This window comes from Nematolebias whitei, chromosome 9, assembly GCF_014905685.2.
Source record: "Nematolebias whitei isolate Nwh7 chromosome 9, NemWhi1, whole genome shotgun sequence".
NCBI classification, from domain to species: domain Eukaryota; kingdom Metazoa; phylum Chordata; class Actinopteri; order Cyprinodontiformes; family Rivulidae; genus Nematolebias; species Nematolebias whitei.
The window spans coordinates 20,255,056-20,280,314 of record NC_056506.1 but is presented as its reverse complement, the minus strand read 5'-3'; the positions used below and the strand labels follow the sequence as shown (position 1 = coordinate 20,280,314).

Here is a 25,259-nt window from a genome sequence, read left to right as displayed (position 1 = left end):
CTACAGGCCGACAGCAGTACTGCAGGCGGCCCGACAGCGGAACTGCATGCGACCCCTACAGGCCGACAGCAGTACTGCAGGCGGCCCCTACAGGACAACAACAGTACTGCAAGCTGCATTCATGAACTGTTGTGGAAAAAACAGAATGAATACTTAAAGTGATTGGTAACTTTTTTCCTTGGAAGCCTTCCAAACGGCAGATTAAATTGTTACCCAAATATTTCGTGAGAATTCACCAAGTTTTATCTCGCATATAAAATCCTCACTTTTTATTATAAAACTTACACGTCTGATTTCGATAAATCTCACCTTCTGTTAAGCATTTGGTGAGTTTTTCTTTTAAATCAAATATCCAGATGAAACAGCATAATGTTTATAAGTTTAAGTTGTGCAGATGACATACCCGTTTTTCACAGATGGTGTCAAAAAATGAGCAAACCAAAAACAAAATACTTTTTTAAGGAAAAGGATCCAAGTGTAATACAAAAACAAAAAGCATATTTATTCTTCTTTCTTTAAAATATGCTTTGGATTTTGTCTTAGAGCTGGAAGTTAATTTAACAAGTTTTCAGAAAAAGACAAGTTTAGCAACAGCCCTCAATCAATTCTCTTAGAATATATTTTTTTAGAGCACTTGGCTCTCAGAGTGCAGGTTTACTCGTGGTTCCTAGGGTTTCCAAAAGCAGAATGGGAGGAAGATGTTTCAGTTCTCAGGTTCCTCTCTTGTGGAACCAACTTCCAGTTTCTGTCCATGAGGCTGACACATTGTCCAGTTTTAAGACTGGACTTAAAACTTTCTTTTTTGATAAATCCTAGTTAGGGTTGGCTATATGCCATTTTAAGATTAGACTACTGGAGGACAAATTGGCCTAATTTCCTTAAATGAATTGTTAAAATTGAATAGTTTTCATTTGATATTATTTCTATCTTAACATGTGATTCTGGACCTGCCATTGTGTGTGTTCCTCTCAAACCCAGCCGGTTGAAGCAGATGGCTGCTTGTTCTTAGTATTTTTCAGGATTTGTAGTGCCTGCAGTATCTTGAACCCAGTACACAATGCAGTGCACTGAACCCCATGACCCATGTGTGTGCCATCAGTGTATGAATGTGATCTAAAGCTTCGATTAATCTCTACAGATTCAGATTATCTTTGCAGAGATCTTAGAGTGCTGTATGAACGTGTGTTGAGATTGTGTTGTAACGAGCTTTAAGTATCTTGATTAGACAGAAAGGTGCTATACAAGTACAGTTACCATCTTTTCATGAAAATCTTTTTCTTATCATGACCCATCCATCAGTTATTGGTGTTTTAGGTAAAAATTTACAATTGAATTTTTCTTTTAGAAAGTTGATCAACTTTCTGATTTCCTTGTCCTCCTTGTGTAAAAGAAGTAACTTGTGTTCCTGCCTTAAATAATCAGCTATATCTTTATAAAACAGGAATAATGAGGGGGTTCCATGAGTTGTAATTAAGACACTTTAAACAACCGTGCACACCATCAGCTTCCGTTTTCTGTCCTGCCTTTTAAAAATCACAACGCACGCGTCAAGTGTTTCACTGTAGATTGCTGTTAATCATATCACAGATACAGTCAGGTCATAAAACAAGAATAGCAACTCACTGCCGTCAACTTTGCACCAGAGTACACAACTGACAAGCTCTACTTTGTACAATACATCCATCCTCCCAGCACAGCTTCAGTAACTAATACGCCACCATGCCCTCCCTCCCCCGCCCCTCCCACAGAGTGAAAACACTAACAACACATCCACACCTTCAGTTCAGACTCCTATGGAGAGATGACCAGAAGACACTGGGTGGGGGGGGGATCTGGTTCTGCTCCGTACATGTGTCCAGTTTCATGTGGCGCTTTAGGACCAGCATTGAGGTCGTTTTGATAAGAAAAGTGTGTCTGTACAGCAAGTGTCCCCTTTTGGTCACGCTTGGGAATGTGATGGGAATTCATGGGTTTGAAGAACAACGAGTCAACGGGGAACAAAGCTCAGCTTTTTGCCATTTTGTCAGAGGTTCAAGAGGAGGATCGAGGAGATGAAACATAATTCTGATGGGAAAAAAAATAAACCGATGCTCCTTGCGCTGAAAAATCCTAAATAAAATAAACGAATAAAAATAGCAAAACAAACATCAGTAATTCATATATTGTTACAGAATAGAAAATAATTGAACATGATTTTGTTTTTGAGAAGAGGCCGAGTCAGAGGAGTGGGATTCAGTCAGTCCTCGGAGCTCGATGAAGAGTCAGAGTCCTTCTGTGCTACGATAACATCGTCCAACAGCGCTTCTTGATCCGAGCTGTCGTAGTCGCCTTGGGAGAGGCTGTCGCCCCCCTCCATTTTAATGTCAAAGCTGGGACTGGTGAGGAAGTGATGGGACGTGTCCAGGTCCTCCTCGTCCATCATGTAGGCTCCATCAGACACCAGAGTCTCCTCTTCGACTCCGTCCAGGGTGGGCTCCTCGGGGACGGGCTCTGGAGTGTGGTAGTGATGATGATGGTGATGGTGGTGATGATGACGCCGGCGGCTTTTCTTCGGTATCACCGAGTGCTCCGTCAGCAGCCGGTGGAAGAGAGATTCAGGCAACAGACCCTGAGGAAAAACAAACCGAAAATAAAATATAAGAATCTACGATGCTTAAAAATGTGTCGTATATTAAAACCAACGGGAGGCTGCTGTTTTTAACCAGCTTCATTTTAAGATCCAATCACGTTAACAGTACAATTTAAATTTTAATATCTTCCTTACAGAGTTTCGAACTGATTCAGACCACTCGGGCGCCACAGCGATGTCGAGGTTCTCCTCCAGGTACTCCCTCAGCTCCTGCAGCATGGGGCAGAAAGCAGCTCCGACCTGAAGGGAAGCGTTTGTTAGCAGGGACCGATGCACAGCGTCCACTTCTAACCCATAAACACACGCAGCATGAGCTCACCTTCTTTCCTGTCCTCATGTTAATAAGTTTGACCTTCTCTGTACCTGTGAGGGCCTTATCTGCCCTCCTCCTCCTCTTCCTCTTGCTCCTGTTCACCAGCAGCTACAACAAAAATCCAATCAAAAGGATCAAGCACGAGAGAAATAAAACGTCCTGTAACCGTTTACACAAACCAAGACCCAGGGTTAGATCCTCCCACAGAACTCCTTTATTCTGATAATGGTTTACCTCCAGCATGTCTCCCTCCACTTCATATTCTGGGTTCTCTTTCAGCCACGTGGGTGGGTCCCTTCTTCGGGGGTTACGCTCCAATACATCATGAAGACCATCGAGGTCTGATAGCTAAAAAACAAAACAGTAATAATTAAATTCAGTTTGGGCTTGTTTGGCATCAAACTCTGTTGTAGAGGAGCTAAACTAAAACCACACACACCTCTTGGTCCTTTCGCTTCTTGCGGCTACTGCTCTCACCCCCCGACCCGTTGGGCATCAGGGCCTGCTTAGAGAAAGTCAGCTTCAAGCCCTCCTCCTGATCGGACGACAGAGAGAGGCTTTAACTAAACCACGACACATTAACAACAACATGGTCATTCATGCTCTTCTGCTCAACGTCCCTTATTTTCCTTCTACAGAACTGTGACAGCAACAGAAGGAGCCAGCACGTATTTATGATGCAAACAAGTCAGACAAGATCAGTTCCTCCAAATCTGAGGCCACCATGGTCTTGAGCAGGAAAAGGTGCCCTCTCCGGGTTAAGGAGGAGGTCCTACCCCAAGTGGAGTTTAAGTATCTCGGGGTCTTGTTCATGAATGAGGGAAAAATGGAGTGACAGATCGATAGGCGGATAGGTGCAGCATCTGCAGTGAAGCGGGCGTTGTGCAGGTCTGTCGTGGTGAAGAGAGAGCTGAGTCAAAAGGCGAAGCTCTCAATTTACCGATCGATCTACGTTCCTACCCTCATCTATGGTCTCGAGCTTTGTGTTGTGACCGAAAGAAAGAGATCTTGGATACAAGCGGCTGAAATGAGTTTTCTCCGCAGGGTGTCTGGGCTCTCCCTTAGAAGAGTGAGAAGCTCGATCATCCGGGAGGGACTCAGAGTAGAGTCACTGCTTCTCCACATTGAGAGGAGCCAGTTGAGGTGGCTCGGGCATCTGGTTAGGATGCCTCCTGGACGCCTCCCTAGTGAGGTGTTCCGGACACGTCCCACCGGGAGGAGACCCAGAGGAAGACCCAGGACACGCTGGAGGAACTATGTTTCTTGGATGGCCTGGGAACGCCTCAGGATTCCTCCAGAGGAGCTGGACCGAGTGGCTGGGGAGAGGGAAGTCTGGGCCTCCCTACTTAAGCTGCTACCCCTGAGACCCAACCCCGGATAAGCGGAAGAAAATGAATGGATGGATGGACAAGTCAAACTGTCGGTTTCCTCATCAGCTCCGACTGCAGCACTAATTATGAATAGTTGGTTAATTGACTTGTTTAAACAGTGGCAGTAGATGAAAGGGAGAAGCTAAAAATATGATTTTTCCAGATGTTTAGGTTTCTTAAATAGTCATTGTTGTAAATTACTAGTCTAAAGCTTTACCTGCATCTGTGTAACATTTTTGATCACTCCACAAAAATAAACTTTTACTCCACTTTTGTAGTGACACACTCTGCTAGTCTGACAAAGAACTGCTTATATTAAAAAAAAATTACAGGATTAGTGAAATAAATTGATTCAGATGCTGTGAAAAACACTCAGACACTGCAGCTAATTAATGAGTGATCTGATCAGTCACATTCCTCTAACAAGCTGATCAGTAGCCTAATTTAACAATCACTTCTGGTAATATCGTATAGCTGGTATAACTTGGAGATAGTCTGCTAACATAAGAAAGCTCTCCATAAAGCTAGAACTTTATATTACTCATCTTTAATAGGAGAATAAAAATAACCCTAGGTTTCTGTTTAGTACTATTGCTAGACTAATTAAAAGTCCCATCTCTGTTGAACCATGTATCCCTACAACTATAAGTAGTGATGACTTCATGAGATTCTTTATCAATAAAATTATTTCAATTAGAGAGAAAATTCAAACCATCCTTCCTTCTACTATCTCTAGTCCCCTGTCAAATGAGGCAACTTTAAAAATTTCACTAGAGCCTGATTTATGTTTGGACAGTTTTTGTCCAGTTGAGCTCTGAATTGTCAAAAATAATAATCTCATCCAAACCATCCACATGCCTGCTAGATCCCATCCCAACCAGACTGTTTAAAGAGGTATTTCCCCTAATTAATGTCCACATTTTGGATCTACTTGGTTTGTCTCCAGAGTTTCCCTTACCATTATGCAAGGAGGGGCACCCCACCCTGTCTACCTAACTCTGTTTCTGTCTGTGAGGCTGACACCTTGTCTACTTTTAAGATTAGGCTCAAGTCTTTCCTTTTTGATAACTCCTATAGTTAAGGTTGGCTTAGGTTTCCTGAGTTATCCCTTAGTTATGCTGCAATAGGCTTAGACTGCTGGAGGACAAACTGACCACATATACTCTCTGCTGCTGTCTTTACTTGCTCTACTCTACATGTTTATATTTGTAATTATTTCTATCCCAACATGTTTTTTTTTTTTTACTTTCCTCCTATAGAAAGTACATCTGGACCAGTCATTCTGGATTTGTTTCTCCTTCCTGTCCTCTTAAACCCAGCCGGTCAAAGCAGATGGCTGCTCTTCCTGAGCCTGGTTCTGATGGAGGTTATTTCCTGTTAAAAGGAAGTTTTTCTTTCCACTGTCTCCTTTGTGCTTGCTCAGGATGGGAGACTGTGAGGAAGTGAAGATTCAACACAACCTGCTGCTTCCTTAGACAGAGAACTTTTACTGATTGTCTTGTATGTAAATGTTGTACAGTACCCTGAGACAACTTCTGTTGTGACTTGGTGCTATAAAAATGAACTGAATTGAATTAATCTGATCGCAGCAGTTCACATATGATCTGTGTTGACTGCTCTGGCCTGGTCACATTTTTATGTTGATAAATGGTCCAAAATTACCAGGATGCTCCTTTAGACAAGTTTAGCTGCTGTAAGATGAATGGAAGCAGTGCATGTCTTATAAAATACAAACAGTCGTGGATTTAATGAGTGAACTAATTTACTTTGACAAAAACAAAGAATTTAATTTATTACCATTTATTCTCACCTCACTTTTTGTATTGAACGCTTTCTGAACTCACCTTGAGGAGTTTTACAGTAAACTCTCCATTTTCTCCTTCTGTCCCAAGGCCGACAGGTGTGCTGCTGGGTTTACGGATCACCCTCGCGTAAGCCATCTCATCGCCCCCCAGCTCTGAGTTGGGGTTGAGCTGAGCTTCAGACACGTAACGTCGCCCCGAGGGCCACTTACCCGTCAGAACAAGAGTACATAGATTGTCCAGACGGTTAATCAGCGCACGATCCTGAGCAAAGAAAACCCTTTTGGTAATTGTTTCCCATAAAATAAATGCATAATTTTGATTTTTTGATCAACAGTATCATCATAACTTTAAAATTAATTAAGTACCTTAGGCCAGTCAACTCTGATTGGATCAGGAGGAGGAATGCTATCCTGAGATGGAGTCATAGAGAGTAGACTATTATCTTCATCCACATCTCTGACCTTTATACCTCCTGACAAAAAGAAAAGTAGAAGTTTAAAGGTTTTTTTCTCGTTGTTGTAGGATTTAACATTTTTTCTAACAGTCAGTGGTCTTACCTCCTTCCCCCTCCTCATCACTGTCTCCACTATCATCACTGCTCCCTGATCGCTCTGAGGACGAAGATCCCGAATCCGAATCGGAGTCAGAATCAGAGCCCCGATCACCTTTCCTTCCTCCTTCTGTTTTGTCTTCTCGTTCTTTGCTCCTCTTAAAGCTCCAGCTCTGACCTTGCACTTTGCACCCCTGGTGACCCAAGGGAGTGCTCTGCAGCTCAGCACTGATATCGTCTCCAAACAACCGAACGCTCTCGTCACTCTCCTCCTCTTTCACTCTGGGTGAGTCCATCCCAGTCTTGGGCTGGCTGAAAGTCATAACGGGTGGTGGTGGAGGCGGGGGGAGAGCCTGCTGACTCTGGATGAACTGTTCTCGGGCCATGCTGAAAGTGAACTGTGGGTCTGAGAAGATGGAGAGCTCGGTGCGGCTGACGCCGTGCACCGTAGCTCCGAGCATTAGCTGATGATCGTGTTCTGGTAATCTCCACCAAGCAGGCAGCTCAGAGCTGCGGGGGGCCAGAGGCAGGTGCTCCTCCAGGGAGGGGTGGGGGAGGACTCGCTCACGAAGGCGGCGCAAGAGGCTGATGCGGTAGAGAGTACGTGATGCCCGCTCCTCGGTGATGGGAGCCACAGTTTGAGAAAGCTCTGATGGATCTGTGTTAGTTGAGAACAAAGTCAAACATTTCAACAAGCAGACGGCAGCACGCAGGCTACGAGTTCACAAGTTCAATCTTAAATAATTACCTTCACCCCGACCCGGGCGGAGGTGGCACACCCTTCGGCACATGGCAACAAAGGAGCGGAAGTATCGGCTGAGGCTTTCGTCAGTTTTCTTATCCAGACGAGCAAAGGTACGGAAACGAGTCCAGTCAAACTCAAGATCCGGTCCCTCTGGAAAGCCTGGCTCCTTCTTGATCTTCTCCACTCCAAATGTTGAGACCACACGGTAGAAATCACACTCCTCTCTCCGGGTCCACCTGGAAGCAAAGGTACCAGGACTGAGCTAAAAAGTTCAAACTTCTTCAGGAACTATTTAAAAGTGGATGTGAACAAAAATAAATAATGTGACTACATCAAAGCAGTTCACCTCTGCTGTCGCTCCTGTCGTGCGATTTCCTTCAGCTTGCTGGCCTGTTCGCACCGCCTGCGCCTGCGGTCGCCTTTGGCCTCGGCTTCCATCTTCAGCTGTTCTTGTCTGTAGCTGCGCTGGTACGCGGTGATCAGACGCCGCAGTCGTGCAGTCAACGATGAGCTCGAAGGCCAGTCACACGCTCCGCTTTGACTGGGTGCGTGTTCTGGGACCAGGACTGCCAACTTGTCTTCCACAGAAACCTCATCGTCCACGTTCATCGAGTCCGGCTGCGGGGAAAAGACAAAAAAACACGTTTGAGCACAAAGTTTCAAAACATTCAGTGAAATATACACAAATAAATGAGTGATGAAGAATCAAATGTGCTTTTTCAGACTTGTACCTCCTCTAAAAGATCTTTGGTGTGTCTTGATGCCGGCTTGAACTCTGGATCTTCTGAATATTTATCAAAATCAGCACTGAACAAAACACAACACCATAATCAAACACCTGCACCAAATCCAAAGGAAATGTCTTAATTTATTAACAAACAAGACAAACTTTCGTTTTTACTTAACTGCTGCAGCTTTATCTGAGCCACTGCTCTGACAGCCACAGTTGTAAAAAACATCACATTCAAAAAAAAAAGAGGGATAATTTTTTTAATATTTTTCAAATGTTCTTAAAAAAGTTTTTTGAATTACCAAAACCAAAGGATGAAAAGCTCTTATACTATTTCAGGACAACTCTAACAAGGTTGAGTCAGGTCCTGTATATGGATTATTCTTTGTTGGGGGGGGGTATTGGGTGAATGACAGTTTGGTAGGCAGGGCGCTCGGTTCTGTTGACAGGGAGGGGAGCCCTCCTTGTATAATGGTAGGGGAAACACTGCACACGTACTGCGTTTCCCCTACCATTATACAAGAAAGATCCCAGTCAATAGAACCAAGTGCCCCATCTACCAAATCCCCCACACCCCCACGCAGCTCCGTCACTTCTGGTCGGGGAGTGGAGATTGAAGCAGCTCAGCTCAGACTCGATACTGCGACAACCGTGCACAATAAAGACATAGCACTCTGCTACACCCGACCCCACCAACAACCCGCTCCCCTGACTACCGCACACAATACAATGTAGCGCTGCACTATGAATAAAGAAAGAATAAAGATGCACTCATTGTGAAATAATAATTATATTCATGAAAATGTATGTCATCTCCTCTACAAATTGATTGACAGCTGCTGCTGATTATGACTTCATAATTATTTTCATGCCTGCGATGCTGGTAAGACACTTCCATCAGTGATCAGAGTTTAAACAGTCTGCGTTCACCAACATTTCACCAAACAGAACATCTATGTGTTGATGCTGGAAATGACTCCTGCCTCCTACTCCGAGACAAATAATTTCAGAATGTTCAAAAATATCAATACTGTGTTAGATTAGTACATTTCATGCTAACAAGGGTTAATGAAAGTCATCTACGACTGATTGTTGTGTTATTGTAGGTGAAGGTCATCGTGCTCCTCCAGTTTAAGATACATTGAAACAATGTGACTTACTCATCTCCCAGCTCAGCGTCTCCAGTATGCTGCTCGGCGTCAATGGCCTTATCATCAGGCCGACCAACTCTTTCCACGAAGCAGAGGCAGGGGTCAGCCCGCATGGTGGTGTACATCTCATAACCTGGGAAGAATTGAAAAGCAACGAAAATATGCACATTATACGCCTGTCAACAAACCATCATACAACAATCTATAGCGATGGCCCAGAAAAGCAAAAACCTTCTATAACCTTTGACCTAGACCTTAGAGCTGGGGAGATGAAAAGATTATGCAACACTCTGTCTAGTGGTGAAACAGATGTGTATGAAGTTTCATTTAATTATTTTGAGCGGATCAGAAGTTATGGCCAGGACAAGAGAAAGTTTTCAGAGATAAATGGCCCACTTTTCGACAGACGTATAAAAATGTAAGATTTCAAAGGCCAAAGAGGAGGGTACAGACACCACAAAGCAAAAGCTGGGCCTTCATTTACAGTTAGTTGAAACACTGAATGAACAGGCCTACCATGTTTGAAAACACCAGCGAGCAGCGAGCGGTCTGCGTCAGAGTCCCACCACACTGCAGGCACCTCCTGCTGCTCCATCTCTGGCATCCAGATATCAACATCTCTGAAAGTGTTAAAAAATGCACTCGTTTGTCTTTAAGTGCGCGGCAGTAACAGAACCTGAGCGCTAACACTCGATGAGCATCAGATACCTGATATCAGCTCCTTTCAAGACAGAGTCTGCATGTTCACCGATGACTTCCTGTTTCAGGTAGTAGAGCATACGAACCCTCAGCAGCACTCTGAGAAGACAACGGTTTGATTAAACATCAGAAGAAACTGAACATGCACCTACATCCGATGAGGGTTCACCGACTTGTTGCACTGATGTTTCAGGTGTTTTCTGTAGCTGTCATCCAGCAGCAGAGTGTCGGGGTTGTATTTGCGTATCCACTCGACCTTCTGCACGTCGAATGTGCTCTGGGCCTTTACCCGCTTACCCTTCCTACCTCTTGGAACAGGGATAGAAAGACCTGGGCAGAAAAAGCAGATATATAAAATTAAAACTTGTTGTTGTACCAACCTTACTTTGTTTTATTTATTAATGAGGGACTTTCTGTCCAGCGTCCTACCAGAGTGGTTCAGTAGTGTTTGAGGTTCACGGCCGTTCTCTGGAGGCGTGATGAGCTCCCAGATGAAACTCTTGATGTTTTCATCCCCACGATAATGCAGGAGACAAAAGACCAGGATGACGCGGCAGATGGTTTCCACGTCACGCTCGCTCAGACGCCTCTTACATCTGGCGTGGGACAAGATATCCCTCCATCGACCCCAGCTTTAAAAGATCAACCGGAGAAATGCATGTCAACAAAAGGATGATAACATCAGCTAGAAAAAGAGCATTTCATGTGAAAATGTAGCTGAAAGCTGCAGAAGAAGTTGAAACCAGCTGAAAAGGTTTCATCTCTGAACTGTTAATGCGAGTTGAATTTGAACAGCTGACGTTTGCTGAAGGCAGAAAAAAAGCAGCAATGAGTAGAAAAAGCTGATTAGAGCAGAATAAGTGGAAATAGGCAGAGAGATGCCGAATAGATTACAAAAAATCTGAAATTAGCAAACAATATAGCTGAAATGGCAAAAAAAAAGAAGTTGAAATTAGCAGATGCTGAAAGGAGAATAAAAAGTAGCACAAAGTGTGGAAAGAAGCACAAAAATAGCAGGAAAAAAATGATAACATTTGCAGAAAATACCTAACAAGTAGTGCAAAATCAAAAAAGCTGAAATTTGCTGAAAAAAGCTGAAAGGGGCAGAAAAATAGATGATAAAAGTTTAAATAAACAGAAAGTAGCTGAGGAAACTGAAACAAGCACAAAGCAGCAGAAAACAGCTGAAAGTGGCAGCAAAAGGTTTAAAACAAGACGAAGGCTTTGAGGGACGTGAAGTAGAGCTGCCATTTCTAACCCGGGCCTGAAGCCTGGCCCGACCAGAACATGCTGGATGGGCGGGTCGGGCTTTTGCTTATGTCAGTGGATCAGCCGTGATCCGATTATATGGCAACGTGGTTTGCCATTCCTTAACCAACAGCCACACAAGGCCATTTCATCGTGAGCTGACGAGCCTTGAATGAGGTAAAATAAAGTTCAGTTAAGCTTCAGATGGGACTACCGTATTATCCGGCGTATAAATCACAGTTTTTTTGCATAATTTACAAGCCCTGCTACTTGTAGGCCGAAGCGAGATATTTATGGATTTTTTTCCACATTTATAAACCAATTTTTGGCTGAGATTTGATCGTTTTCATTCATTCTGACTGAAAAAATAATAATTTGAGCAGTACCACTTTCAGCCACTTGATGGCAGCAGAGTAGTTTTTTTTTAAGGAATAGTTCAACTGAGACACACCTTTGCTACAATTTTGAGCAAACAAATAATTGTTTTCAGGTGGTTATCCTGATAAATATGCACAGCAACTCGTCACATGCAAGCATTTACTTCCGCATATCAGCTTTTGAAATGCAGCTGATTTGACTGTCAAAATGCATTTATTACGCCAACTTTAGATTGAAACACACATTTACTATAATTTCGAGCAAACAAATAATTGTTTTTAAGTGTTAATCTTGTTAAATTCTTGTTAAAGTCTTCCCATGCACACTCTCACAGCCGCTATTTGGCAGCCAATCGATTTTTGGCACAACACCGGCCCACATTTCCAAGTTGTCAGTGGTGACGAGTAACAAACGCGACGTGTCAACAGTGACGCATAATAGATGCAACGTATACGACGGGTGGGGGGGGGGGGGGGGGGGGGTCGGACCTGTAATTACTATTAATTTGTCGGATCGGGTGGGATTCAGAAATTATGGCTACGGGCTGGGGCTGGGTCGGATCTGATTTTTTTGGACCCGAATGCAACTGTAACGTGAAGAGAGCTCCGCTCATTTTCAACGAGACAAACATCACCCACCAGAGCAGGAACGTCCTGAATGAGCCGAACGTTTGTTAAAATAGAGCTGAACTTATGGAACGACTTACACGCTGAAAAACGTGCAGAAGATAAATGGATCTTAACAGAGTGAGTGATGAAACATTCAAACAAAAATATAAAGATTTTTCAAACCCGTAAACCAGCAGGTGCTTCTCCACCCGGAAACAGTCGGTGCGGCCGTAACCTCCTCCACTGTGGCGATCGGAGCGTCGGGAGGAGCGCGAGTGTCTAGAGTTGGCGGGTGGATACTCATCATCACTATCCAGATCAGACACGTCTCCTCCTTCGCCACGTAAAGTGGAAAACTGACGGGTCTGCTTGCGAATCCTGGGGGTGTCGATCACAAGAGTGTTCTGCAGGAGGAGGAAACAAATCATTCAATTATTTAATGCAATAATTATGAAGCTGAAGAGCTATTCATGAAAATCTTAACAGCAGTTTCACCTTCCGATTGATGGAGTCCATGTCTATATCTGCTTTCTTGGCCCACTTCTCCCAGAACTCCGGGTCATCGAGGGCGATGTCATTGCGGTTCTCTGAGGCCACAAAGCTGGCTTTGGAGAACGTAGAGCCCTTTCCTTCGCTCTCAATAGTAATGGTGGTGGCTCTTCGCTGAAGGATCTGGTCGATATCTTCCTCACAGAAGCGACTCCCTTCATCATTCTCATCCATAATGGCGGCGTAAGCTCCTTTCCTCAACAGATCCTCAATCTCCTTCTTGGAGAACTGCTGGAGCTGTTGGATGTGACAAAGTCATTTACATAATGAAACGTATTCCATGTGGCCTACAGAGGTTTGATCTAAGAGAACGGTGTTTGTTTACCCCATTAACGCTGCTGTCTTTGTTGCCGCTCATGCTTTGCAGCACAGCTCGGTCCAGACCAAGCTTCAGACTTGCTTTATCCAGCATCTCCCTCTCGTAGGAGTTCCTGGTGATGAGTCTGTAGACTTTAACCGCCTTCGACTGGCCAATACGATGACACCTCGCTTGGGCCTGAAATAAGAAGGACAAAAGGGTCAAAGCAGAACGTGGAGTTGTTCACACAAAGACAATATGAATTGGTTCCAGTCATAAATGTCTCATTTAAAGCGACTGTAATATTGTACCTGCAGGTCGTTTTGAGGGTTCCAGTCAGAGTCGAATATGACACAAGTGTCAGCAGCAGTCAAGTTGATGCCCAGACCACCGGCACGGGTACACAGCAGGAAGACAAAACGATCCGAGTCGGGCTTGCAGAAGCGATCGATGGCGGCCTGTCGCAAGTTCCCACGCACTCTGCCGTCAATTCGTTCATAAAGGTATCTGTAACAACCAGAACAACATCTTAGAAGTGCACAGAAGCTTTACATATCACTTAAATATAAAGAAAGAGTGCAACTAATACCTCTTGTTGATGAGGTAGTCCTCCAAAATGTCTAAGCAGCGCACCATCTGGGAAAAGATGAGCACTTTGTGGCCACCAGCCTTCAGACGAGGCAGCAACTTGTCAAGTAGCACCAGTTTCCCCGCTGACCGAATTAGAGCCTGCAAATGAAAGTCAGGGGCCAGGGGGTCGTACACCTCTCGCAGCTCTGCCACGATCTTCTCTTCTGCACCTGGACAGGACAGAAAGGCAAGATGTCAGTAAATGAAAGAGACACATTTGGCTGCAGACACAATGACTCCTGCAGTCACCTGGACAAATACAAGTTAGGAATGCCAGTACCGTTTATGAGGTAGGGGTGGTTGCAACACTTGCGGAGCTCCATCATCGTGTTGAGCAGATTGGGGACGTTGCTGTTACTGTTGGCCCCTAAACTGAGGAAACTAAAGTTCCTCTCCAGAATGGCCCGGTAGTACTTCTTCTGGATATCTGTCAGCTCGACCTAAAAGGAAACGATCAGCCGTTTCATTCACCAACAAATGATGCAACGATTTAAGATGCAGCTTAACGACATGATGCAACGTGCTCCTTGATTTATTGCACTCATCCTGCCTCGGTGCATCTTTGGTGAAATCCGATATCCCTGCTGTGTTTCATCTCTATTAATTAAATTCTTCAGAAGCTTCAATAATTTAGAAAATACTCTCATGTACAGTTCCTTTAAGAGGCAAGACTGACCTCAATAATGGTCTCCTGTTTGGGCGCCAGGTTCTTCTCCACGTCCTCTTTAAGCCTGCGCAACATCATAGGCTTCAAAATGGCCTGCAGTTTCTGCACCTGCATGTCCAAAAACAAAGCACTGCTCAGAAACAGAACTGTAGCTGTTCGCACATCACCACGTGGGAAAACAACTATGTAGATGTGACAACGGGACAGTGTGCGAGTGTTAATGTGCAAGCAGGCATTTCACACCTGCTCCTCAGTTTTGAGGTCTCCAAAATCTCTAAGAAACTCAATTTCAGAGGGGAACTGAGCGGGCTCTAGGAAATGAAGCAGACTGAAGAGCTCTTCCACGGTGTTCTGAAGAGGAGTGCCGGTCAACAGCACCTTGTGTTCCTGCAGGAAACCACAGAACAAAGGTTAGAAGACAGGTTGAGTAGGCAGAGAGCACCATCATCTGCAGTTTCTCACCAGATCAAGCATCTTCAAGCTGTCCAACAGCTTGCAGTTGCGATTTTTAAGGCGGTGAGCTTCGTCGATAATCACACAGCGCCAGGAGATCTCCCTCAGCTCTGGGCAGTCGGACAGGACCATCTCAAACGTTGTGATGAGGGCATCAAATTTGTAAGCACCTGGGATCAAATGTCCCTGTAAACACAATTTATTAGGATTTAGACTCAACATTAAGTCCAGTGTTCTACACAAGAACTTTGACACAGGGACTGGAGGCCGTGGGGCCTTCAACAGGACAACAAAGCAGTAACGGATACGCTCACCTTGTCATCTTTGCAGTACATCTCGTACTGCTGGATCATCTGTCGGCTGGCGAGGCTGCCATGGTAGACAATGGCATTCATATCAGTCCAAGTAGAGAACTCCCTCTCCCAGTTGGTGATAGTGGAGAGGGGCGCAATAATGAGGAAGGGGCCTTGGATACCAGTAGCATAAATCTCTGAGAGCAGTGTGATGGACTGGATGGTTTTCCCCAGACCCATCTCATCTGCCAGGATAGAGTTCTGTCTGAAAGACCAAAACCACACAGCATCAACTGCATGTTCGGTTTCATCGTGCCTCGGCACAAAAACATGTATTTTCATTCATAACAACTTTAATATTCACACAGCAAAGATGGCTGCATTTCATGATTTATTTAGCCACAGACTACAATAAACCCATTGGTGTGTGGGATACATACCTGTTGTACCAGTTAAAGAGAAGCCAGTTGACTCCTTCCAGCTGATACTCTCGAAGTATGTTGCCGTTCTTGTACTCTCGAGTCTCCTCCAGCTTCTTCCACGTACCGGCAGGAGGTCGTGTCTGAGGAGAGACAAGTGAAGATGATGAAATTATAACTAAAGGAAGAACCTGACGAAGCTCCAGACATGAGTTAACGCCTTCCAAGTGAAACACAAGGAGTAAGAGAAAAAACACAGAAACTCCAGTCCGAAGAATTTAAAATAAACTTACTTTTCACGTTGGTGCCATTAGGCAGTTTTTGAAGCTCTACTTTATTCTGATGAAGGTTTTCCATTAAGGTTCAAAGTCAGCTGAATGGAAACCTTTTGATTCTGTTCAGGTGTTTAAGGCTTCACGACACTTTATTAGTTTTATAAATCCGTCATTCAGACTTTGCTCACAGCTTCGATCAGCTGCAGCTGTCTGAAGGGTGAAGTTTAACGCCTGGGGTCAGAGTTTTATGATAACACACAGATGATCATTGACAGCGCACTGTACTGGACGCCTGAGCGTGCTGCACAAACAGCTGACCGGCTCTACGTCACACTTCCACGTGTTTGGGCTGAACAGAGAACGTGACAAAGACCTTTAACTGGTTAATGCCGTTTGATTTGAATGTAATTCACTCTGATTCAGACGGCAGCAAAACCGTTTCACAAACGTCTTTGTGAGGTGGAGTTCAGCCCCAGCAGTGCTCGACTGATTTGTTTCACACAAACGCTGCTTTTAACGCACTAACACATATTGTTATAAAAACAAGCGGTACGCCGATGTCCCCCACCACTGAGGGACTTGAATAGTGAATGTTTGCAGTTTTATGATGAGTGTTTTTCTGGACGGCGACAGTAAAGTTTCCTTCGACGCTCTGGACACATTAGAATTTAATACAAAGATATATTTTAGCTACAAAAGTCCAGGCGAGGTCAGAAGAAAGCGTTGAGGTGCGAGGCTCTTTTCATTAATATAGAAAAATGTTTGTGCAAAGAATTAAAGAGAATTATGAAACTGATCAGTTCCTGCATGATTAAATTCTGCTGCTTTAACATACTGATGAAGGCATCATTGTTGCTTGTTTTGTTCTTTTTTATGACAAGTTTGTTTTGAGTAAATTCAAAACATTGTTTATTTATTAACTTTATTTAACCAGGCAAATCCCACTGAGATCACAGATCTTTTTAAAAAGGAGGCCTGGGCCTGAAGGCACCGCAGAGCTTAATGCTCAACTCTGAGTTTTTGCTCAGACCTATTTTTTTGCGTGGTTGTTCCATTATCATTAAAATGTGACCTCCATCATATGTTTACAGTTCTGACTGACCTGCATGTGCAGAAGAAAACGTGACGCCACATGCAGCATGTTGAGTTTAAACATGGATGCTACATGTTAGCATGTGTGATTCTGAAGTTGTTGCAATCAGAACAGATTAAATTATGACGCGACAGGACAGTTTGGTCCAGTGTTTAATTAGTTCTGCCTCTTGACGGCTCCTCTGGTGTAGCACTGTACAAGGATTAGGAGAGCAAAACCATCTTTTGACTAAAATTGTATCTACCCTACAGGTTAGCCAAGCACCATCACATCAACAACTGACTTTAGCAGATATTTATGATAAAATACAAATTCCTGAAACCGACTCCCAAACAGAGCACTGAAGTGAGCTTGAGAAAAAAATTAAAGTTAACATGGAGACGCATCTTTACTATCCTCTGAGGCATATAAATATTCATATTTTAATGCTAACATTGTTTAATTACAAGAACTAAAGCAGCAGCCTGTTTCACACTGAGACACAAACAGGCTGAGTGCGCTCCCACGTGGCAGAGCGGTTAGGGCAGTGGTTCTCCGATGTGTGAGCTGGTGGTTCAATTCCACCAGCAGTCATATGTTGAAGTGTCCCTGGGCAAGACATTGAACCCCTCATTGCCTCCGATGTGTCTCATCGGTGTATGAATGTGATCTAAAGCTCTGATTAGTCTCTACAGATTCAGATTATCTTTGTACAGATGTAGTAGAGTGCTGTGTGAATGTGTAGATGAGGCACAGGTTGTGTTGTGACGAGCTTCAAGTATCTTGATGAGATAGAAAGGAGCTATAAAAGTACAGTCCATTTACCACTGACGTGCAGTTTGCACATGTCTGTACGATGACGACGACGCTCCCAACACATTCAGGTTTAATACAAAGTCAAATTTCACAAACTAAAGTCCCGGGGAGGTCGGTGTGGGAAGAGGGGTGGGGTGATGGAGCATCAGTTCTGGTATCTCCCCCGGCTGCAGTGAACTGGCCATGTACGAACACATACGTTCAATATGTAAATGTTTAATATTTTAGAACATGTCATCACCCTCATAAGGGGGCGGGCGGTTCCGTTAGGGTAGCGGGGCATCATGCATTGATCTTCTGTTATTGCCGACTGTTCTCCAAAGGTTTGTAAAAAATACAATGAAGATCTACACCTGATTGTTTGGAAATCTTTCTTTTCCACACCTCCTTGGAAAAAAGTCCAGGAAATGCTGACTGGTGCTCTCACCTGCAGTCTGTTTCTAAGTTAAGAACACTGCTCCGAGCTCAACGTGGACCAGACAGCAAAACCCACCCTGCTCTGACTGGGTCCCATAGGGACCGAGTGTGGGTCTCTTTATTTGTTGTAAGCAGCGACAGTTTAACCCCTGGATCATCAGTAGAATGGACGTCTAACAAGACCACAACAAAACAAGCTTTTTCCCCTCCTCACTTTTACAGATGACACAAATCAGTCCTGGCCACATTCAAACCACAAAAATCCATCACATTACTTTAATCCCAACATTGTATGTCTGGAACAGGAGCGACACATTGAAGGTACAAACTCAAGTATCGACCCCAAAACGTCAGTACGGATAAGACCCGACACCAACGGTAGACTCAAAAGTTGAGTCCTCAAACTCACGATCAGACTCATGAAAAAAATCTGATACAAGTCAGACAGAAAACTCAAATTAAATTAAAAATCAGATTTGAGCCACATTTGTCTGCAGTGTGAACGTACCCATCATGCATGTTTTTGGACTGTGGGAGGAAACCCACCCAAACACGTGGAGAACAAGCAAACTCCACACATAAAGACACCAGGTCCAAACCAGGGCTTGAACCCAAGACCTACTCACTGTGAGGCAACAGTACTAACCACTAAGCCATCATGTTGCCCATATATGCCTAAAAACAGATGGTTGGGGGAAAAATGCATACACAAAGTCATGTTTTACTCAAGCACTCACCGTTTTCTTCAGACGAGGTTGCCTGTTCTGAATTTTGCCGAACTCTTTTATTTTGGTCTCATCAACGTCCTCCTTCAGTTCCCACGTAGCATCTTCGTACGGCAGGGAGCACCACTTCACCAGGTAGTAAATGACCGGCTGGAAATGATGGGAGTTACTTTAATTAGTAACAACAGAAACTCTTACTCATGAGAAAATTAAAAAGTTATAGTTAACAGAAGGTGAACAGCTGATTGCTCTGGACTATAAATAAAAAATGGCATTCCTAACCTCGCCATTGTCCTTGTCCACACTATGGGACACATCCAGGATCCTGTCCACTTCAACATAGTCGGGGTTAAAGGGCTCCTCATCCTGTAGAAGATAATAGTTCAGGTTACACTTCAGCCGTTTCTGAAATAAACCAGTTTTGACATCTGCCTCCCCCTCACCTCCTGGAACAAGCGCCTCATCTGAGCGTGCTTGGTCTTGAACCTCTTGATCTTCTGATGGATCCTTTTATCTTTCTCCAGCTGCGCCAGAGTGGCCCACTCACAGTGCAGGTACGAGCTGAGAGCAAAAGAGTGCAGTTGTCTCATCGAGCAACGAAAAGAACAGAGGCCCAAGTTGTTCACAAAGACACTAAAACTTACTAGTTTTTGTATTTAACAAAGAATTCCTCGGCATTAATGTACTGGCCTGGAGACACCTTGAAGAGAAGAAAAACTGTTAAAGAATCATTCACAAATACTCAAGGTAATTAAGAACATCAAGTGCCGAATGTGAGTAAACACCTCCTTCCTTGTTATCCTCATAGACAGGACTTTGTCTACAATGGCAGCATCTTCCTCACTTGGATTTTCCTGTTAAAAAATATATAAATAAATAAAAACATGACACACACCTTCAAGTTCAAAAGTTCAAGTCAACTTTATTGTCGTTCCACCACATGTGGTACTTGAGGTGGAACAAAATTATGTACACAGGGTCCCAGTTACATCCAACAATAGCAAACATATAAAGTATCAAAAGAAGCAGTAAACAAGGATCTAAGATATACGCTAAACACTAATTATGCCAAACACACACACACCTGACAGAAACAACAGGAATGCAAAGAAGGTGGAAGTAAATTTATTCAGCACTCACCACAAAGAACTGCATGCTGGGAAGTCCATCACCATCCATCAGCTCCACTTCCTGTTTAAGCTGCGCCGCTGCCCCCCCACTGATGGAGGCCACAGCTGCTGCCGTCGTAATAACGTCCACATCTTCCTGCTCATCTTCATCATCAGTTATTTTGATGTCCAGATCTTCTGTATACTTCTTCCTCTTCACCACACGATTGGAGCGTCTCTTCTGGTCCGAGGAATGAGTTGGAATTAAATGATTTGTGTTTATTAAACAATAAAAAAAAGCTTTTATAAAAGTAACAATCCATATTAAAGACTTAAATATTTGCTTGTACCATAATCATGTCGTCGTCCAGTGCAACAGGCGATGGTGGGCTCAGCTCGCCGTCAGAGTGGTCTGAAGACCCGGTCCTCTTTCTTTTTTTGGCTCCCACCAGAGTTATAGTGCTGTCAAGAAATAAAGAGAAAACTTATTTACTGATATACAAACAATAAGAAGAGTCTTCTGAACAGTTATCTTTCCAATCACGGTATATTCCCATGTCTTCTGCCCAGTCTTACTTTGTTTTAGTCTTGCTTTTGCTCTTGTTCCCCGCTGCAGGCAGCACGGTGCCTCCAACGAACGTAACTGTCCCTCCAGGTACCTTCACTTTGCTCTTCTTGTCAGCTCCCACCATGGCTCTGGGGACCTGTCCTCCAGACACCGGACTTTTCTTTTTGCTTCCTCCACCGCTGCTTTTCTTCTTAGCAGCCGACACTACAGTCACAGTTCCTCCCATCTCCGACAAGGTCTGGGAGGCTGGAAGCTCATCCTGGTTCAGGACTCTGGGCAGGTTTTTCTCGCCGCGTGCTTTGGCCCGTGCAATGGCTTCAGCCACGATCCGATTTGCTTTCTCCTGCTTGCAGAGGATCTCCACTCGACGCACTGATGCAGGCTCTCCGGGAGCTTTGGAGATACGGATGGTCTGGGATGGAGTGGTGGTTGTAGCGGAGGGGCCTGCAGCCGAAGTGTTGAGGACCTTCACCATGGAGACGGCACCACCAGCAGATGAGGCAGAACTCGTCTGAGAAAAGATGCAATTAAACATTCTGCTGTAAAGCATGCAAAACAAAATAAAATGCAGATGTGGACATCTACCTGTGGCTGCAGAAGCATTTTGATCGGCACCGCCACCCTTTGTCCTCCTTGACCTTGAGATATCTGCAGCACCTGAGGGCTGCCGGTGCTTCCTGCTCCTGACACCAGCTGGTACTGGCCACGTAAAAGAGGGAGGTTTAGTCACACTCTTGTTTAAAAACAACATTTAAAAAAGCTAACTAGCCAGTGTCAGATTAGATCTAGAAGTAAATCAACTTTAGGATCTGGGAATAAAAAAGTAAATAGATACTGATGCTGTCAGAACCTGATTGCATCTTATGGAGAGTTTGAGAAGAATGGTGCAGATGAAATCTTTGTGGTTAGGACATTATTAGCACGTGAACTGAAAGCCACAGCAGCCAGCTAGTTTTGTTGTTTTTCTTTCAGCTGTCACTTCTTCAGGACCACAGCGAGCGAACTCACTCAAAAGGTTCGGCCTTTTATGGCAGAATCTGAGCTTGGACCTGCGGCCTCTGGACTCCTGACCGCCGAGCTGCAGCAGCCTCCTCCCACCTCCAGACGTTGTGTTAAATTAGAAACACACTTAGCATTTGTTCTGCATGCATAAACTTAGTTTCAAACGCTGCAGAAACGTTGTGTTAAAGTAAAAAACCCAAATAGAAAACAAACCTGGGCAATATGAAACATAAATAATGTCAACAAAATGTGAATGCACCAAGTCCAAACTAAATTATTTGCTGAAGTCATTACAAACAAAAGATCTTTAAAATAAACGCTCTGTGGTTGATATTGATGTATGATTCATAACCATGCACATTGGCAGAATTAAACAGACTGTATTCACCAGGGTAATTTAATATGCTTTGATCTGAACACAACACGTCAATAATAACACTAATTAATGTAAAACTGCGGATCAGTGACGGCCACATTGTTGACGTTTACCATGAAGAATTAATCTTAGATGAATGCCTGACCTGACCGTGCATTTCTACAAAAACCCCAAACAACACAAACTATTTTAACATTTACTTCCATATTATTTATTAAGCATCAGTCACTGTAAGACGAGGCGATTTAAACGTCTCATCTAAAACAGTATTTAGGCCAGAGCTACTTATATAACAAGTACACAAGGAAGTCTTATAACATCCAGACAACTTATCTCCAGTCTTTGCTCAAACATGCCACTTACTTAAATGCATCAAACTTTCACAAACTGAGTTTCAAAACAACAAAAATCCTTGCGCTAATCAATAAAACTAGTCTTGACGCTAACAGATCCTAATCAAAGTTACTGAGGGAATGCAATAATTATTACTGATCGCTCCCAGAAACAGAAAGGTAATTATAACATATTGCTTACTGTGCCAGAACATGCCATATTATCTTTACATGTTTGAAATAATTGCTTTAATCCAACAAAAAAGGTTTCGGACCCGACAATATAAGGGTCGTTGCTTGGATAATAAATTTTAAACCAGCCGAGATTAAAAAAACATTATAAACTAATTAAACTTTTGGGGGACGGTCACCTGCAGCTCGTATTAGTCCGGTCTTATAACGTGAAATGGATTACAGACCTTTAAACTTTTGGTACCAGAAAATAACTGAAGGTTTACCCAAAAATATATAAAGAGAAAAGTTTAGATGAGAAAGTATAACACTATGAGAGCTATGTGATTTCTTATGAGTAATGTGAAGCTGGCTGGCAGAACTGAGGAACTTGTTCCTCACCTTAACTCCTCCTTGCTGGTTGGGCTGCTGTTGCACTTGCAGCTGAATTGTGACCACTTTGGGCTGTCCTCCTGCCTGGCCTGCAGTCCGAGCCTGGGTCAGGGCCGCTAGCTGGCTTCCCTGGAGCACCAGTTTGCCACTAGGGAGCTGACCCAGCACCAGTCTGGCAGGGGCTTGTGTTTGCTGCTGCTGACCCCCTTGTGTTGTCTGGACCTGCGTCACTTGCTGTTGAGCTGCAATAGCCTGACCTGCTGGCGTGGCAGAGCCAGCCTGAGAAGGCTGTTGAAGAACCAGGGTGATGCGCTTTGCTTCACCACCCTAGGATGAAATACAGAAAGGAGTTAGTCTGAAAGCAACCAACAGACCCACTACAAAAACAATCAACTGCTGTATTACCAGTGTTGTCACCTTCTTAAATAACTCAACAAGGAGGTGGTGCTTACCGGTGTTTGAGCTTGCATGGCTGGCTGGAGCTGCACCTGACCATGGATGTGGGTCGAAGCTGCCTGGCCTTGGTGCTGGACCTGGATTTGTGCGGCCTGTGCCTGGGTTTGGACCTGGATCTGGGCCTGTGGTTGAACTTGGACCTGACCTTGAGCAATCTGCGCTTGGGCTGGAATCTGCACTTGAATGGGCTGACCTTGCGTCTGCTGTACCTGCTGAGGCATGGATGTGAGCAGCACCTGCTTGACCGGCCCATTGGCAGACTGCAGCAGTCTCTGAACACCTGCAGCACCCACCTTGACTTGGGTCTGTCCTGGGCTCGTCTGGTTCAAGACTGCACCTCCCTGCAGTATGGACACGCCAGGCTTGAGAGGTGTGCCAGACAACACACGGATGACCTTTCCACCCGTCTGACCTGGGGTCCCTGACATAGACTGCAACACCTGGGCTTGACCCTGGGGACCTTTGAGAATGACAATTTTGCCACCTGCTTGCTGCGTGATGGCAGCTAATTGTTGAGGAGTGAGCTGGTGCGTTATCTGTGTGAGGTGCTGTGTGGTGGCAGTAGTAGCCTGAGAGCTAGAAACAGTCAAAGGTGAGCTCAGCAGTAAAGTGCTACTGGCAGCTCCACTGGTGTTGGTGGCAATGGGGATGGTGGTCTGGGTCTGCATCTGCGGCACGGTGTCAATTGGGGTAGGAAGAGGGGTTAAAGCAGAGATGGAAAGAGGATTTGGAGCAGAAGCTGGGTTCATGGTGGGAGACAGAGCTACAGAAACAGTCTGAGCAGTCGCCACTGGCATCGGCTGCTGTGTGAGAACTTGAACAGGGGTAGGGTCTGGGATGGAAGGAGCTGCTACAGGAACATCGAGGCATGTGTTGACGGTCAGGTCCGGGGTGAGGTCTGAGTCAACAGTTGGAACCACCTGGCCCAGAGCCAGCTTCAGCGCTTCCTCCACAGGGTCCGAGGAGCCCTGAGAGAAGGAATCATCCTGTAGGGCATCCAGGTTGAACAGAGGCGTGTCCTCAAAGAGGTCCATAATGGGATCTGCCATCTTGCCCACTCCACACAGGGAGACGGGCACAAAGTGAAAAAGACTCAAAGATGGAAGTCGTGTGGTTGTTGTCCAATTCTTCTCAACGTTTAATTAAACAGCTGGGGAATAAAAAAAGAGAACTTGATATAAATGATCACAAACACAAATATAAACAATTTAAGTGCTACAAAATAAAACTTCTATTCAAATTTGGTTTGACTCTTTATTCCACAACACCAGCATAAATAATTTACTAAAGACTGATACATTCTTATAAACTCACACAATTATTTTAGTATTTGTCACATTTCTTAATGTTTGAATGATATTTAACAAACTAAAGACCAGAAAGAATGTGTTTATAACTCACGACGTAAGAAAAAGCTCTGAAAGTGCTGCTTTGAATTAATGAAGATATACATTTAATTCCAATAGTGTTACATATAAAATGTGACCTCCTGAGTAACTTTAGTGCCTGGACCTGGAGGAGAAGTGAGACAGCTGAGCAGGTCCTGATGCTGGACAGATCCGCTGTTTTCCTCTGCAGTCCTTCTATTAAACCGTCTGTTAGCATTAGCTTCTCCCAACACCAAAGTGTCCCGATTACTACAGCAAGAGGCACCGAAAACGCATCCAGGCGCATGAACCCGGCTCCTTGTGCCCCTGTGGTTGTCGGGTCCCCTCTCTGTGATCCACCACCAACCATTCAGTGTACCGGACTCCTTCAATCTCATCAACAAACCGGACCAAAACCAGCGCAACGTGCCCGTCAATGTTCAGACACAGCTTTAGGCCGCAATGTTGTTTCGGTTGGTCTGCGGCTCAATTTCGGCAAAAATACGCGAAAATAACCATCACAACCACTGCCTCGGCACTCACTGTAATAATTTCGGGGTGCAAAATTTACCTTTGCATCGACACACATGGCTTTCTCCGTCTCACAACACTGTACGATTACAGGAAACGGCCAGGGAAGAGCAG

The 25,259-nt window shown here is 44.3% G+C and overlaps 1 protein-coding gene across 1 annotated transcript; it reads right to left on the bottom strand.

Moving 5' to 3' along the window:
- Positions 1–1,599: 1,599 nt before the first annotated feature.
- On the bottom strand, positions 1,600–25,259 carry chd8 (chromodomain helicase DNA binding protein 8). The gene is made up of 39 exons (XM_037682106.1): positions 25,186–25,259; positions 23,244–24,397; positions 22,801–23,118; positions 21,103–21,216; positions 20,526–21,028; positions 20,300–20,411; positions 19,981–20,190; positions 19,626–19,694; positions 19,485–19,540; positions 19,284–19,401; positions 19,123–19,206; positions 18,853–18,990; positions 15,557–15,678; positions 15,138–15,381; positions 14,833–15,009; positions 14,614–14,757; positions 14,380–14,478; positions 13,984–14,143; positions 13,663–13,873; positions 13,385–13,580; positions 13,101–13,271; positions 12,722–13,012; positions 12,410–12,630; positions 10,422–10,624; positions 10,166–10,322; positions 10,002–10,091; positions 9,810–9,913; positions 9,303–9,426; positions 8,144–8,219; positions 7,759–8,030; positions 7,416–7,648; positions 6,675–7,325; positions 6,483–6,589; positions 6,157–6,378; positions 3,382–3,477; positions 3,177–3,290; positions 2,949–3,050; positions 2,765–2,869; positions 1,600–2,608 (listed from the first exon to the last, which is right to left on the bottom strand). The coding sequence occupies exons 2-39, from the start codon at positions 24,294–24,296 to the stop codon at positions 2,237–2,239; spliced, it is 7,839 nt and encodes a 2,612-aa protein (XP_037538034.1). The 5' UTR covers positions 24,297–24,397; positions 25,186–25,259; the 3' UTR covers positions 1,600–2,236.

Coding starts and splice junctions, on each gene's coding strand:
- chd8 (XM_037682106.1), bottom strand. CDS start 24,296: ATGGCAGATCCCATTATGGACCTCTTTGAGGACACGCCTCTGTTCAAC. Junction 20,412..20,525: donor AAAAGCAAGACTAAAACAAA/GTAAGACTGGGC, acceptor ATTTCTTGACAG/CACTATAACTCTGGTGGGAG. Junction 8,031..8,143: donor CCAAAGATCTTTTAGAGGAG/GTACAAGTCTGA, acceptor TTTTCCCCGCAG/CCGGACTCGATGAACGTGGA.